The following is a 14,731-nucleotide window of genomic DNA, read 5'->3' on the forward strand; positions in this document are numbered from 1 at the left end:
GCGCATTGTGGTATACCCTTTCTTGGGGCATATATATTTATTGTTCCCTTATATGATTTTCTTATATACAAAACTTCATATTATAAGCTTTTTAAAATCTAAACAAAATAGCAATATTCCACTTACACCTTAAGTATTTCTTTAGAAATGGTATGGCATTTTTTCTACATGTTTTGCTCAGATCTCAGTTCTTTTCATCCTGCATTTCTCATATGCCAGCCGATGGCCTGGAAATGCTGGAGAGGGCGATACGAGATGCCTTGGCGGATACGGTGGAGGCGGCATCAGCATACGCTGCCAAATTCCAGGCCTATGCATTCCTGTGGACCCAGCAAAGGGGCGAGGTGCTGGCCACTTGCATGCAAACAGCCAGGGAGCAGACGCACCACGTCAGCGCCGGTGGCTATGCCATCATGGAGACGTTCAAAAAGGAGGTGAGCCGGAAAAGGCAAAAAACGGAAAGGAAATGCCCCCGGGGCGCCGAATGCCAACAGCTTTAGTGGCTGCGACACTCACACCCTAGTTCTCTGAGCTGATAAGGATGAAGGGGGTGAAGAGGGGGATAGGGGAATGCAGACTGGGTCGCTCAATTGGCAGCCACACAATTTACGCCATGTAGCCCCTGAGACCAATAACGCTTGATAAATGCCAACCATTTAGGGTCAAATGTGTGGCAACTGACCGGGCCAAGAAGGAAATAAGCGAAAAAAAAAACAAAAAGGAAAAGGAAAAGGATCCCCGAACGAAACAAAGCGAAACACCGAAAGAACTGCTTAACCACCACATGGCATCGTTGACTTATGTTCTGGGGCAATTGGGAGCCACTTTCTGCCGCCCAGCAGGCAAATCGCCGACGTATGCGTAATATTTTCTTTAAACAATTATCAAACGCCCCGAAAAGTATGCAATAAATTACACAAAAGCCACGCGCGCACACACACACACATTCACACTCGAACTCACACACACACACGCAACAACAAATCATGGTCAAAGTGCACGGACATGGCGGGAAATTGGGTGTTGCCCAATAAAATGAGGGAAATTCGCCAGCAGGAAGGCCACGAACTGCAAATGGTCTAATCCAAAGCATTACATATAATTTAGGACACTTCGGAAATGCTTAACACGTTCCAACTTAACAAGTAACACGTAAAGTTGGCAAAAGTTTGGATTAAAATGAAAGGCAAGCTTAGTTATTTTTTTTTAATATCAAAATTCCAGCAAAGCTTTATTTCTTCTGTAATGTTACTTGATGAATTTCAACATATTTTGAACCTAGCGAATCCCAGATATAAGTTCAGTGATGCCCTACTGCCGCAATAGGGCACGAGAAATCACTGGCCGGCATTTTATTTATGACTAGCCATTGCTTTGCCTCTGGAGCAGCTGGTGTTCTTAATAAACCGACGGCAGCGGTGGAACACTATAATATGTATATACACATCACCCAAATACACACACCCTATAAACACACATGTGTGGCAAATTAGGAAATAAATTAGGATAGAGCCAGTCCAAGGAAGTTGTCACTGCGTAACCATGCACAATTTCCACAGATCGAGAACTACAACGAAGTGCACGATGCCATTGACCAGTGCGAAAACAGGGAGTGCATCAACGGCTGGCTGGCCCTCGACATCAAGCCCCTCAAGTATGGACTCCTCAACCTGGCCTGCAAGTGGTCACACCTGTGCAAGCGCTGGCTACTTCGCTACGTCCAGGGAACTCTGAAGGTGAGATGCAACCGAAATCGTTTGAAGACAGCTTAACTGGAAGGGGAAAACTCCTTTTGCAGGAGTTGAATGGCTTTATTGCTCGCGGCCACGAGACGCTGCAGTTGCACATCGCGCGCCAGGACTTTGCCGCCCTGCTCCGCGTCCTGGCCATCATGTCGGAGATCCGTGAGCGGGAACCCTATGCGGACAACGTGTTCAAGCCGCTGAAGGAGATCATGGGCCTACTGAAGACCTACAACGTGGAGTACGAGCCGCAGCTGCTGCGTGGCATTGAACAGTTGCCGCAGCAGTGGCAGCAGCTGAAGCACGCGAGTACCGTTAAACAGGAGGCGCTGCAGGACACCCGCTTCCATCAGCAACAACGTGTGACCGCTCTCATCGGCCTGCACACCTGCCACCTGCAGCACTATGCCCGCCAGTTCCAGAAGATGCCCGTGAGTGGCGAATGATATATTTATTAGGTATAATAAACATATATACAGCAGTAGTTACTTGCAGTTCTTTCGGGTGCCCTGCCCGCAAGTCTACGATATCTGCGACGAGGTCTACACTCGACTGCATCGCTTCCGCCGACAGCAGCGTCTCTACACCCGCTGGTCCCGACTTCTGGGCATCCTGCCACCCGATCCCGCCACCCTGCAGTTCTGCGAGGTGGAGCTGCGAAGGGTCAAGGTGAGTACATGTCACAGATACGTAGACTGGTATAAATATATAAAACAAGCTGAAAGATAAACACATTGTCTGTTACCTATACATGTACTGGTTGGGTACACTTATTACATAATATTATTAAAAATAATTAAACCAACTCCCTTTGTTGCTTCATCAGCTGGAGCTAGAAGGGATGTCTGGGAATGTCTTAACCATATCCTTGTTGGCAAAGCAAAACTAATAATTGACCCATCGCCGGCAGCAATTGTGGGACTTTGTGCGCGTCATCGAGTCGTGCATCGTGGCGTGGCACGCCACGCCCTGGCTGCTCATCGACACCGATGACATGGAGCACGAGTGCAAGAAGTTCACCCGCGACCTGCGCACCCTGGACAAGTGCATCCGCGAGTGGGCGCCATACGTTCACATTGTGGGCGTGCTGCGCGAACTGGTCGCCTCGCTGAGGGCCATCACGGAGCTGCAGAATCCGGCAATTACGGAACGCCACTGGATGGAGCTGATGCAACTAACAAAGGTGAGGAGCACAATAGTGAGATTTTCGCGAATGGAATGGTGTGTGTGCGGGTTTGTCTTTCCAAATGATTGAGCGTGCCAACAGTGGAGCAAATGCATTGCAATGGAGCCGGCAATCTGGCCGCCGGCTGATGTCTCTTTGTGCCCAGTTAACATGGCGCACATTGGGCAAACACATTAGCGCCGTTGATGTGTTGTTAAACAGCGAGCCGGAAACCTCTGAAGCTACAGAACCTGTCACATGATTTGCACAAACAAAAGGCAACTGATTACGGGCTGTGGTGGTAATCTTTTAAAATAAACCAGCAATTAGATTGAATCACAGATCACAGGTGGCATGAATAACTGAAATCTAATCAAAATTCCCGCTTATCTCTTCATGCTCAGCTGAGTGGACAGCATTCCATGGAGGAGCTGGTAAGTGTAAATCATAATCAGAAGTGTAATACGAAACCGAATCAGTCTGCATCAGTATCTGCATCAGTGTCTGCATCATTTGAAATCATGTATTAAAATGTAGTTATCGCATTTGCTCATCTAAGTCCAATCATAATACAGCTACTAGGCATCGGTCATCCTGGGTTCCGGATTATGTGCATTGTTGAATTGCATTCCTTTAGTTTGTGGGGCGTTGTCTCCATTACATTACATAGAAATGTAGTTATCTAACAACTGGCTGATGGTCGGCATTGCTCAGTGCTGTTAATTAAATTTGCCGAAATTCGGCCGAAATGTGTGATTAATATTGTGTGCCGAGAGCAAGGAGGAAACTTCTAAATGCCATTCATAGCTATCAATTACACTAGTCTTCAACAAATATATAAATATTTAAATATAAATATTACATTTCCAAATCGTAAAAATAGTTTAGTATGCACATGCTTCGAAACATAAACTCTTTGCTTTCTTATATTTGTAATCTAAGCATGAAATATTTTTGTTATATTTTAATTATAACAAATTGCAGCACAGTGTTTCGTAAATGAACTAATTCCCTGACTTTTGTACACCGACTGAGACATTCATAAATCCATTGAAATGCATTCGAATTTCGTAATAATTAGACCGACTAGGCGTATGCGTAATATGTGATTTCCACACTGCAGCTCTCGTACAAGTGCAACAAATCCACAAAATTGGCCCAGCTGCTGACCCTGCAACTGCAGCATCACGAAGAGGACATCAAGAACACAGTGGACCGTGCCATCAAGGAGATGACGGTGACCAAAGTGCTGGACGAGATCAGGGCCACGTGGGCGCACCTGGAATTCGAGTTGGAGCAGCACCACACGCGTCCCCATATTCAGCTGCTGAAGGTATCGGAGGAGCTCATCGAAACGCTGGACGACAACCAGATGCAGCTGCAGAACATCTCGACCTCCAAGCACATTGAGTACCTTCTGGACAAGCTCACCCACTGGCAAAAAGTCCTGGGAGGCATCGATACTCTAATTGTCAATTGGTTCGAGGTGCAGCGCAAGTGGATCTATCTGGAATGTATCTTTATCGGATCAGCGGATATTCGCGCCCAGTTGCCAGCGGATGCCGCCAACTTTGAGAGGATCGATGAGGACTTCACGGCACTTCTAGCCAAGGTGGGTCCAACCCATGGACCATTCATGGACATTAAAGTAAAAATTCCATTACAGGTGAAAGAAGTTCGAGTGGTCATGCAGGTGGTGCTGCGTCATGAGGATGTCATCGCTCAATTGTTGCAGTTGCAACATCGGTTGGCAGTTTGCGAGAAGGCCCTTAATGATTACCTGGAGACCAAAAGATTGGCCTTTCCACGCTTCTACTTCATCTCCGCCGCCGATCTGCTGGACATCCTGTCCAATGGCAACAATCCGCAGGTGATTGACCGGCACCTGATTAAACTTTTCGATTCCATCCTTCGGCTGCAGTACGAGACCAATACCCCGAACGCCTTGGGCATGCACTCCAAGGAGAACGATGAGTATGTGCCCTTCGTATCCTCCGATCCAGATCAGCCGGCTTTCATCGTTTGCGGCGGTCGGGTGGAACTCTGGCTGAGGGCCATCATCCAGCAGATGAGGAGTACCCTCCACGAATTATTCCGGCGTGCCCTGCGCGTTTTTGGAGAGAAGCCGCGGGAACTCTGGCTCTACGACTGGCCCGCCCAGGTGGCGCTGTGCTGCAGCCAAATCAGCTGGACGGCGGATGTGAACCGATCCTTTGGCTGCATGGAGGAGGGCTACGAGGGTGTGATGAAGGAGCTGCACAAGCGTCAGATTGCCCAGCTGAATGCGTTGATCAATCTCCTGCTGGGTGAACTGTCGCCCGGAGATCGGCAGAAGATCATGACCATCTGCACAATCGATGTGCACTCGCGCGATGTGGTGGGCAAGATCATAGCCTCCAAGGTGGACAACTCGCTGGCCTTCCAGTGGCAGAGCCAGTTGCGCCACAGATGGGACGATGACCAGGCGGGCAGTTCCAGTGGCAGGACCAGCACGGCCATAAGTTGTGGAGGCGGGGATGAAGATTGCTTTGCCAACATTTGCGATGCGGAGTTCCGATATGCGTACGAGTATCTGGGGAACACCTCTCGACTAGTCATTACCCCGCTAACGGATCGCTGTTATATCACCTTGACGCAGGTAAGTAAGCAGTGTGTCAAATACTAATTGAATAAAGGCAAATAACTTGCACGTTGTAGTCATGCAAATCCTTTCTAACGAGCCCTGAATTAAATATAAACCTTTTCAACGCCTGCCAGGGGGCGTTAATGGATTTAGCAGCGGAAATCCGCTACAAATGTAAAGTCCATAGCTCGGCTTTGAATAATTGAAAGCCAATGTCCCGTGGCTTGAATATATTAAAATCACCAGCTAGTTAAAGCCAGTTGAGACAAAACAAAAAAAACACACTGATAGCTAGCTGCTGTGAGTGACAAGAATGAGAAAGGGCGGAAATTCAATAAATTAAATGAAATTTGCGTGTGCAATAAGCGCAGATTATTGCATTGTCCGTCGAATATTTCATGCACGACTGCCATATCAGATATTGTATCTCTGACACCCGCGAATCATATTGTTAAAAATGTGTCGGAAAGTTTTACAAAATTAAGGTGTGAAAACTAACATCAGGGATAGCCAATCATACATGTCAAAAGCAATCGTGTTCATATTTCACATTACAATAAATATCATATTTCCGAATCATGGGAATCAAGAGCACTGCTCATTGCATTTAGTTATGTCAAATCCTACATGTCTCATCTCAATTAAATTAAATTAAATTAAACAGACCTGCTATTAATTCCTCTAATAACTTTCAATAAAAAAAAGAACTTGACGAGCTACAAATTTAGAGGAAATCCGCAGTGACAATATATGTTGCAATCCATCTGCGTAGCTCACAATATCTAGTAGTATTTTCAATAAACACTCTATTTCCAAGTCAAGAACATCCTTCGAGCGGCAGCCATTCTCCACAATTGAGAAATACGTTTGAATTGAGTGCAGCATAACCAGGTGATTGCAGGAAACCGCATCGCATCAGTTTTGTGTAGCTGTACGAGTATTCATCGCCGCCTGCGGCAAATTAAACAACTCGTTAGTGGAAAATAAATGTAGCTAGCAATTTACATATGCCACCTCCTCCACCATTTTTCCCCAGTCCCTGCGATTGCGATTGGCTGGGGCGACCGCTGGACCCGCTGGAACTGGGAAAACGGAAACCACGAAGGACCTGGGACGCGCCCTGGGCGTAATGGTTTATGTCTTCAACTGCTCGGAGCAAATGGACTACAAATCTTGTGGCAACATTTACAAAGGACTCGCCCAGACGGGAGCCTGGGGCTGCTTTGACGAGTTCAATCGCATCTGCGTGGAGGTCCTGTCCGTGGTGGCCGTCCAGGTGAAGACCATACAGGAGGCGATAAAGGTACGCCGCCCGCTTGCAAATTGATTTCAGTCACCTTTCCTCTGTTTCGCCATCCTGCACCATTCTGCATTGATTGCTTTGCCAGGACCTCGTAGTCTCTCTCTGTGCTCTACTGCTTCTACCATCTCCTCCTGCTCCTTGTTTACAGATGCATAAAACCCAATTTATCTTTATGGGCGAGCGCATTTCGCTGGAGCCGTCGGTCGGAATTTTTATCACCATGAATCCCGGCTACGCCGGCCGAACTGAGCTGCCGGAGAACCTGAAGACCCTGTTCCGGCCATGCGCCATGATTGTGCCGGACTTCGCCTTGATTTGTGAGATTATGCTAATGGCCGAAGGCTTCCAGGATGCCCGTCTGCTGGCCTGCAAATTTATCACACTGTACACGCTGTGCAAGGAGCTGCTGTCCAAGCAGGATCACTACGATTGGGGTCTGCGGGCCATTAAGTCCGTACTGGTTGTCGCTGGCACCCTCAAGCGGGATGACCACAGTCGGCCGGAGGATCAGGTCCTGATGCGTGCACTGCGCGACTTCAACATACCCAAGATTGTCACCGAGGATGTGCCCATATTTATGGGTCTCATCGGTGACCTCTTTCCGGCTCTGGATGTCCCACGAAAGCGGGTCTTTGAGTTCGAGAAAACCATACGGAGGGCGGTGAATGAAATTAAACTGCAGCCGGAGGAGGGATTCCTCATGAAGGTGGTGCAACTGCAGGAGCTGCTCGATGTGCGGCACTCGGTATTCATAGTGGGCAATGCGGGCACTGGGAAAACCAAGATCTGGCAAACCCTACGAGAGACCTATCGCATCCAGAAGCTGAAGCCCGTGTGCCATGTCCTCAATCCGAAAGCTTTGTCCAATGATGAGCTCTTCGGCATCGTTAATCCCACGACGAGGGAGTGGAAGGATGGCTTATTCTCCTCCATTATGAGGGAGCAAGCGAACATGCCACCGGGCAATCCCAAGTGGATAGTCCTCGATGGCGACATTGATCCCATGTGGATCGAGAGTCTTAACACGCTGATGGACGACAACAAGATTCTGACCCTGGCCAGCAATGAGAGGATATCCCTGAAGCGGGAGATGCGGCTGCTCTTCGAGGTGGGACACCTGAAAGCAGCGACTCCAGCCACTGTCTCCCGGGCGGGCATTCTGTACATCAATCCGCAGGATTTGGGCTGGTCACCGTGAGTAATCCAAAATGGTCTCACATTGTAAAAAAAAAATATATAATATTTTTCATTGTACAAAATTCCATCTTTTAACAATGTTAAAATACTTTTTTTGCGAGTATAAAAACTTGAACAATACAATGCAAATATGCGATATATGTATAAAGTCACAACTCGTGCAAAAACAGAATGAATTGGCAATCCAATTATTGCAGATTTGTATATAATTTTTTACCGAAATTTGTTTACAATCATAACTGTTTCTTTCACTAGCTACGTATCCTCCTGGCTGGAAACTAGGGTGGACATGATTGAGAGGGGCATCCTTACCACCCTTTTCGAGAAGTACTTTCCCTGTCTGATGCAGCGGCAACGCGACTTCCGGCGCATTACTCCCATCACGGACATGGCCATGATCCAGATGACCTGCCACTTGCTGGAGTGCCTTTTGGACAGCGATGAGGGAAATGCCGATGGACGAGGGCGAGGAAGTGGAGCCGGAGGTGCAGCCAATCCGCACAGTCTGCATCATGGTGAGCTCTCCCATGAGGCGATGGTCTTGGCCCTGGAAACGATCTTTGTGTACGCCAGCGTTTGGAGTTTTGGTTCGGCTTTAAGTCAGGATGTCATCATCGATTGGCATCGCGAGTTTCACAAGTGGTGGATAGGCGAGTTCAAGGACATCAAGTTGCCCAGCCAAGGCACTGTGTTCGATTACCAACTGAATGTGCAGACACTGAAGTTTCAGCCGTGGTCGGAGTTGGCCGCCTATCAGTCTCTGGAGGGGCAAATTGATTCAGAGACTCCCCTACAGGTAATTAATAGATGGAAATACATATACCATATATGTATAATCCCTACTTACCCAATAGAATGTGCTAATTTCCACTGCGGAGACCATTCGACTGGCTTACTTCCTCAAGCTGCTCATCGACCGCAATCTGGCTTGCATGCTGGTGGGCAACTCCGGCTGCGGCAAAGGTGCCATCTTCCGGGAGCTGTTCGGTCAGTATGCCAGCGACCAGGAGCTGCTCGAAGTGGCCGTGTCGGCGGTAACTACAGCTGACAGCCATCAGCAGCAGTCGGGGCATCCGCCTGGAGCTGGAGTTGTGCGCCGCAAGGCTTCCTCCTCGGCAACGCCACTGCTGACCACCGTGCAGGCCACGCACTTTAACTACTATACCAGCTCGGAGATATTCCAGAAGATGCTCGACCGACCGCTGGAGAAGAAGTCGGGACGCTGCTACGCGCCAAGTGGACCGAAGCGTAGGCTCATCTACTTTGTCAACGATTTGAACATGCCGGAGGTGGATGCCTACGGCACAGTTCAGCCGCACACTATAATGCGACAGTTTATGGACTACAGGCAGTGGTGAGTGCACTCCAGTGTGCGGTTAGTGATGGGTGGTGGTTAGTGATTCAGAGTCATCTCCCGACCAGGTACGACCGCCAGCGGCTGCAGCTAAAGGACATTCGACACTGTCAGTTCGCAGCCTGCATGAATCCCACAGCCGGCTCCTTCACCATCGATCCCCGTTTGCAGAGGCACTTCTGTGTTTTTTCGGTGGCACCGCCGGGCGAGGATACGCTGCATCACATCTACGGCAGCATCCTGAGCAGCCACTTGGAGAGTCCAGCCCAAGGATTCAGCAAAGAGATTCGGTCCATTGGAAGTCTGCTGGTGCGAGTGGGTATCGCCTTGCACCGTCGAGTGGAGTATGCCTTTCTGCCCACCGCCCTCAAGTTCCACTACCTGTTCAATCTGCGGGATCTCACGGGCATCTATCAGGGTTTGATGAATAGCGTGGGTGCTCCGGCATCGGCGGGTGGTGGTGGTGCATCGGGTTTCGGCGGCACCATATGTGGCAGACCCTCTGAACTGATGCGACTCTACGTGCACGAGGCCTTTCGCGTCTACCACGATCGCTTGGTGGATCCCTACGACATCAAGTCGTTTAAATCCTCCATACGGGATATTTTCAAGAAGGATTTCGAGGACTTTGACGAGGACTTTGTGTTTGCCGAGCCGCTAATATACAGCCACTTTGCTCAGTCGCTGGTGGACCAGAAGTATATGCCCCTGAAAAGCTGGGACTCCTTGTACCAACTGCTAATTGAGGCCCAATCCAGTTACAACGAGGTGGTGGGCTACATGAATCTCGTTCTCTTCGAGGATGCCATGATACACGTGTGCCGGTAAGCTAAACATAATTATTTACTCCATTATTCGATTTATTTTATATATGTGTTTTATTATGGCCAGAATCAATCGCATCTTGGAGAGTCCCCGGGGAAATGCCCTTCTAATTGGAGTCGGAGGTTCCGGGAAGCAAACACTGGCCCGTCTGGCTGCCTTTATATCCGCCCTAAATGTGTCGCAAATCCAAATCAAGCGGGGATTCGGGTTGCTGGATATGCGAGAGGAAATCGGCAGCCTTTACATGAAGGTGGGCCTCAAAAATGTGGCCTCTGTGTTTCTCATTTCGGATGCCCAGATTCCCGACGAGTCCATACTGATGCTGATTAATGATCTACTGGCATCCGGTGAAATACCCGAGCTCTTCAACGACGACCAACTGGACACCATCACAAATGGGATCCGCAACGAGGTGAAACAGAGCGGTACGCTGGACACCAAAGAGAATTGCTGGCGCTATTTTGTGGAGAAGGTGAGGCGACTGCTCAAAGTGGTGCTCTGTTTCTCGCCGGTGGGTCAAACATTGCGGGTTCGGGCTCGAAAATTCCCGGCCATCATTAGTCGCACGGCCATTGACTGGTTCCACGAGTGGCCCAAAAGCGCCCTGGAGTCCGTTTCCCAGAAGTTTCTCAATGAGATCAGTGGTATTCTGGAGGTAAGTTATATTGGTACAAAATCATTAGAAAAACGAATTTTTATGTTATTTGTTTAAATGTGCGTGGCATTTATTTGTTCGAGTGCACTGCGAAGTCCGTTCTCTTATTTATGCGTCTGTCGGGCGCAATTTACAACTGCAAACCGTCAGGCCGGACACTTTAAGTCCTGGTACCAGGACGAGTGCCAACTGACCTGATCCATGTGCTCTTTCCGTTTCGCCCAACGAAAATTTCCATGTAGCCCGCTCTGGTGCCGCCCATCGGTTGCTTTATGGCTTACGTCCACGGTACCGTGAATCAGATATCGAGAATTTATCTGCAGAATGAAAAACGCTACAACTACACGACCCCGAAAACTTTTCTGGAATACATTTTCCTCTACCGCAAACTGTTGGTGGACAAAAACGGCGAGTTCGCCGAGCGCATCGCTCGTCTGCAGAGCGGAATGTCCAAGCTGGCGGAGTGCGCCCGTCAGGTGGACACACTGAAGGTGAGTAAATGATGGAGTGGACAGTGGACAGTGGACGACCGGCGAATGCGGCATGGTGACCATGACCATATGGCATATGGGAATGAAATGTGCATGCGGTGAATACGCTTCGCGGGTGTTAATACACTGGAACATCAAATTTGAATGCGGATTAAATAGTTCTCAAAAATATGCACAGAATTTCTTTACACGCTTATAATACCTGCCATAATATCATTAGGTAAGCATGCAACATAAATAACATTATCTGTTATGACCAACTTTGCATATTGATCCCTTAAACTTCTGAACTCAAAAATCTCATCCAAAGCAAATGAATTGCTCATTTAAGATTCCGTTTTTAAATACATCTAGACTTATTTTCCACTCTGCACACGCAGATTGCGCACACGAATGTGGGCTTCAAATAATACCTCCTGCCAGTATGCCAACGAATAAAAAAAAGTACAAATAAAAAGTATTACAATCTCGGCAGAGTTAAAAATTGTGTCTGTCTGCTATCAAATATTAATTAAACACGAACGCAGGGTGCCCGCAAAATCGATCATCATTGGGCTCAGCATCAGTTTTCAATGGTACACTGTCATTCGATCCGTTGGCGAAGCGTTCGCCATTCAATTAGTGCGCTTAATTGAATTGTTGTTGCAGCAAATCTGCTGTCCACTTGTCCAACTCCAGGCCGGACCGGCGGAAACCAGAGAAGCGGAGTTTTTAACGCCGTTTCCGGTTACGTCGCGTATACGCAGTGGAGGCCCACTGGCATCACGTTTATTTCGTAGCATACTCCTCGGCGCTAAACAACATTCAGTTGACTGTGTCGGCGATGAAGTGGGGGGAGCAGGCCAAATGTTATTTAAACTAATTGAATTAATTGAATTCGTTTTCCTCGAACAAAAGCCGTTTTATTTTCCGAGTATTCACTCCAGTTTTACATCGCGTCTGCTTTCTAGTGATGGGGTTTACCTGTAGCAATGATAGCGGAATGGGATAAAAGTACATTTTCCTCTTGAAAAGAATTGTTTAAACTATGTAAATTCATAAAAGTGATAATAGTCATAGGTGTGTTTAAGAACACTCTTTATAAATACTATCCGAAAGTCTACTTGCAATATATTTTTGCTTATTTCGGATAAATAAAGTCTTAAAGTCGGTATATAACCTACAGATTTCTCTCATCACTTTCCCAATTCACTTGTATTTCTGCGGATGTGCCCGCAATTTGTGCGCTAAACTTGCTCTGCGTAAATATTGAGCCATCGTGCCGGGGCTTTAATTATTTTCGTCAGGCGTAAAAGTTTTCAGCTCACTTTGATTTTGGCTTTCAGTTTCAATTGACGCAATTCAACGGATTTTCTAATTCCACACGCAGCACCAACTGGCCATCCAGGAGGTACAATTGGCGGCCAAAAACGCGGCGGCCGACAAACTGATTGTGATTGTTAGTGCCGAAAGCGAGAAGGTGAAGCGGGAACGGTATACCGCATCAGAGGAGGAAAAGCGAGTGCGCATCATCGAGGAGGATGTGTCGATGAAAACCAAGATGTGCGAGGAGGATCTGCGTCAAGCGGAACCTGCCTTGGTGGCCGCCCAAGCAGCTCTCAATACCCTGAACAAGAACAATCTCACCGAACTCAAGTCGTTTGGATCGCCACCCAAGGCGGTGGTGAATGTCTGTGCCGCCGTCATGGTTCTGCTGGCCAGTAATGGTAAGATACCCAGGGATCGCAGCTGGAAGGCATCCAAGCTGATGATGGTGCGCGTGGACCAGTTCCTCAACGATCTGCTCAACTACAACAAGGATAACATACATCCCAATATCATTGAAACTCTGCAAGAGTATCTTAAGGTGGGACTACATATAATAAGTAAGCGCAAAACTATATGCTAACTTATATGCTCGCCAGGATCCCGAGTTCAATCCCGACAAGGTGGTGCAAAAGTCGGTGGCTGCCGCTGGTCTATGTGCCTGGGTGATCAATCTACACCGCTACCACCAGGTCTTCCTAATCGTGGGACCCAAGCAGCAGGCTCTACAAGACTCCCATCAGGAGCTGCTGGAGGCCAGGGATCGGCTGCAGTACCTCAAGGCGAAGATCAACAATCTGGAGGCCAAACTGGCCGAGATCCAGGCCGAGTTCGAAAACGCGGTTGCCGAGAAGCAGCGGTGCCAACGGGAGGCGGACAAGACCGCCTTCACCATCGACCTGGCCCATCGGCTGGTCAATGGGCTGGCCAACGAGAATGTCCGCTGGAAGGAGTCCGTCCAGAGGTGAGTCCTTCGGCCATGTTGTTGCGGGCGCTTGGTTATAGCACTGCATTTATGCGTAATCAATTATTAAATTTAATTTACATTCTGTGCGCGTTCGCCACGGCTGTAATTGCTTCGCCAGCCACTTGTCGGGTGGTGGAGAGAGGTGGCCTTGCACTGAAAGAAATATATAACTTATATGAAACGGGCACCTTAAGTTAGGAAAGTCGATACCAGAGTATTTCATATATTATATTATCATTATGCTGAAAAAGCGGCTACTTACCCTAAACCTTTTGTTTATAAACGTTTATTGCTAATATCTCGAGTTAATGTAGAAAAAGCTTTTATAAAGCGTTTAGCAATTTGCTCCCCAGTTATTATTTTTTTTCCAAAGTGCATGAGAACTCCGCTTACTGGCAGGCCATCGAGGCAATAAAGGGCCGTAAATTGTATTTATCCGGTCCCGTTTGGCGCAGAGTGTTCCGGGGTCCCCGAACCCGGCTCATTCACTCGATTGCGCACTCGTCGGAAGGCAATGAACCGCCAGGAGTGACGGCAATTTGCAAAAATCATTGGCAGTTAACCGAAATGCATTTAAGCAGCTCCAAGCCGGAGGCACGTACTCCAAATAGGGATATGCAAACTTGTCATACCAAGTGGGTTGAAGGCGTTGGCGCTAATCCCATCTGTTGCAGCTCCTCCTCGTGCTGCTCCTCCGATGATGATGTGAGCCACGAAAATGTCGTTCCAAGGTGCAAGGCACCTGCCTAACAAGCCAACAATTGCAGTTGACAAGTGTGAAAGTTGCCACAATGGTGGGTGGTTCTGGGTAAGAGGACGAATGGAAGATGGTGGAAGGCAGCGTGTGAGCAGGAGTCAAAGCCTATTAGGATTTCCAAGGACATGGTTGATGGAAACGTGGGCTTTGTGCAGCTCCCCCAATGGATTACGTATGGGAATCACTGATGCAGCCGGTGAATAGCTGAAAATTTACATGATATATCTAAGCGCCTCAAGGCATACAACATGTCTCCATGCGTGTCATATGGATAATTTACTTTTATAGCCGAGCTGCGTTTGTAAGCAAATCTTTGTGTATACCTATGAAAACATAACATTATTGAA

At 48.0% G+C, this 14,731-nt stretch overlaps 1 protein-coding gene across 1 annotated transcript in view; it reads left to right on the forward strand.

Moving 5' to 3' along the window:
- The window catches only part of LOC120453243 (dynein axonemal heavy chain 9), a 28,637-nt gene that overhangs the window by 6,276 nt on the left and 7,630 nt on the right, over positions 1-14,731 (forward strand). The window contains exons 11-26 of the mRNA XM_039637845.1: positions 220-434; positions 1,560-1,736; positions 1,799-2,173; positions 2,238-2,411; positions 2,653-2,925; positions 4,031-4,519; positions 4,574-5,545; positions 6,567-6,833; positions 6,982-8,027; positions 8,286-8,826; positions 8,885-9,384; positions 9,453-10,208; positions 10,276-10,864; positions 11,107-11,355; positions 12,725-13,201; positions 13,260-13,624. Of these exons, the coding sequence (XP_039493779.1) occupies positions 220-434; positions 1,560-1,736; positions 1,799-2,173; positions 2,238-2,411; positions 2,653-2,925; positions 4,031-4,519; positions 4,574-5,545; positions 6,567-6,833; positions 6,982-8,027; positions 8,286-8,826; positions 8,885-9,384; positions 9,453-10,208; positions 10,276-10,864; positions 11,107-11,355; positions 12,725-13,201; positions 13,260-13,624 (7,465 nt within the window). The remainder of the gene's footprint in view (positions 1-219; positions 435-1,559; positions 1,737-1,798; positions 2,174-2,237; positions 2,412-2,652; positions 2,926-4,030; positions 4,520-4,573; positions 5,546-6,566; positions 6,834-6,981; positions 8,028-8,285; positions 8,827-8,884; positions 9,385-9,452; positions 10,209-10,275; positions 10,865-11,106; positions 11,356-12,724; positions 13,202-13,259; positions 13,625-14,731) is intronic.

Source organism: Drosophila santomea, chromosome 3R, assembly GCF_016746245.2.
Source record: "Drosophila santomea strain STO CAGO 1482 chromosome 3R, Prin_Dsan_1.1, whole genome shotgun sequence".
Lineage (NCBI taxonomy): Eukaryota > Metazoa > Arthropoda > Insecta > Diptera > Drosophilidae > Drosophila > Drosophila santomea.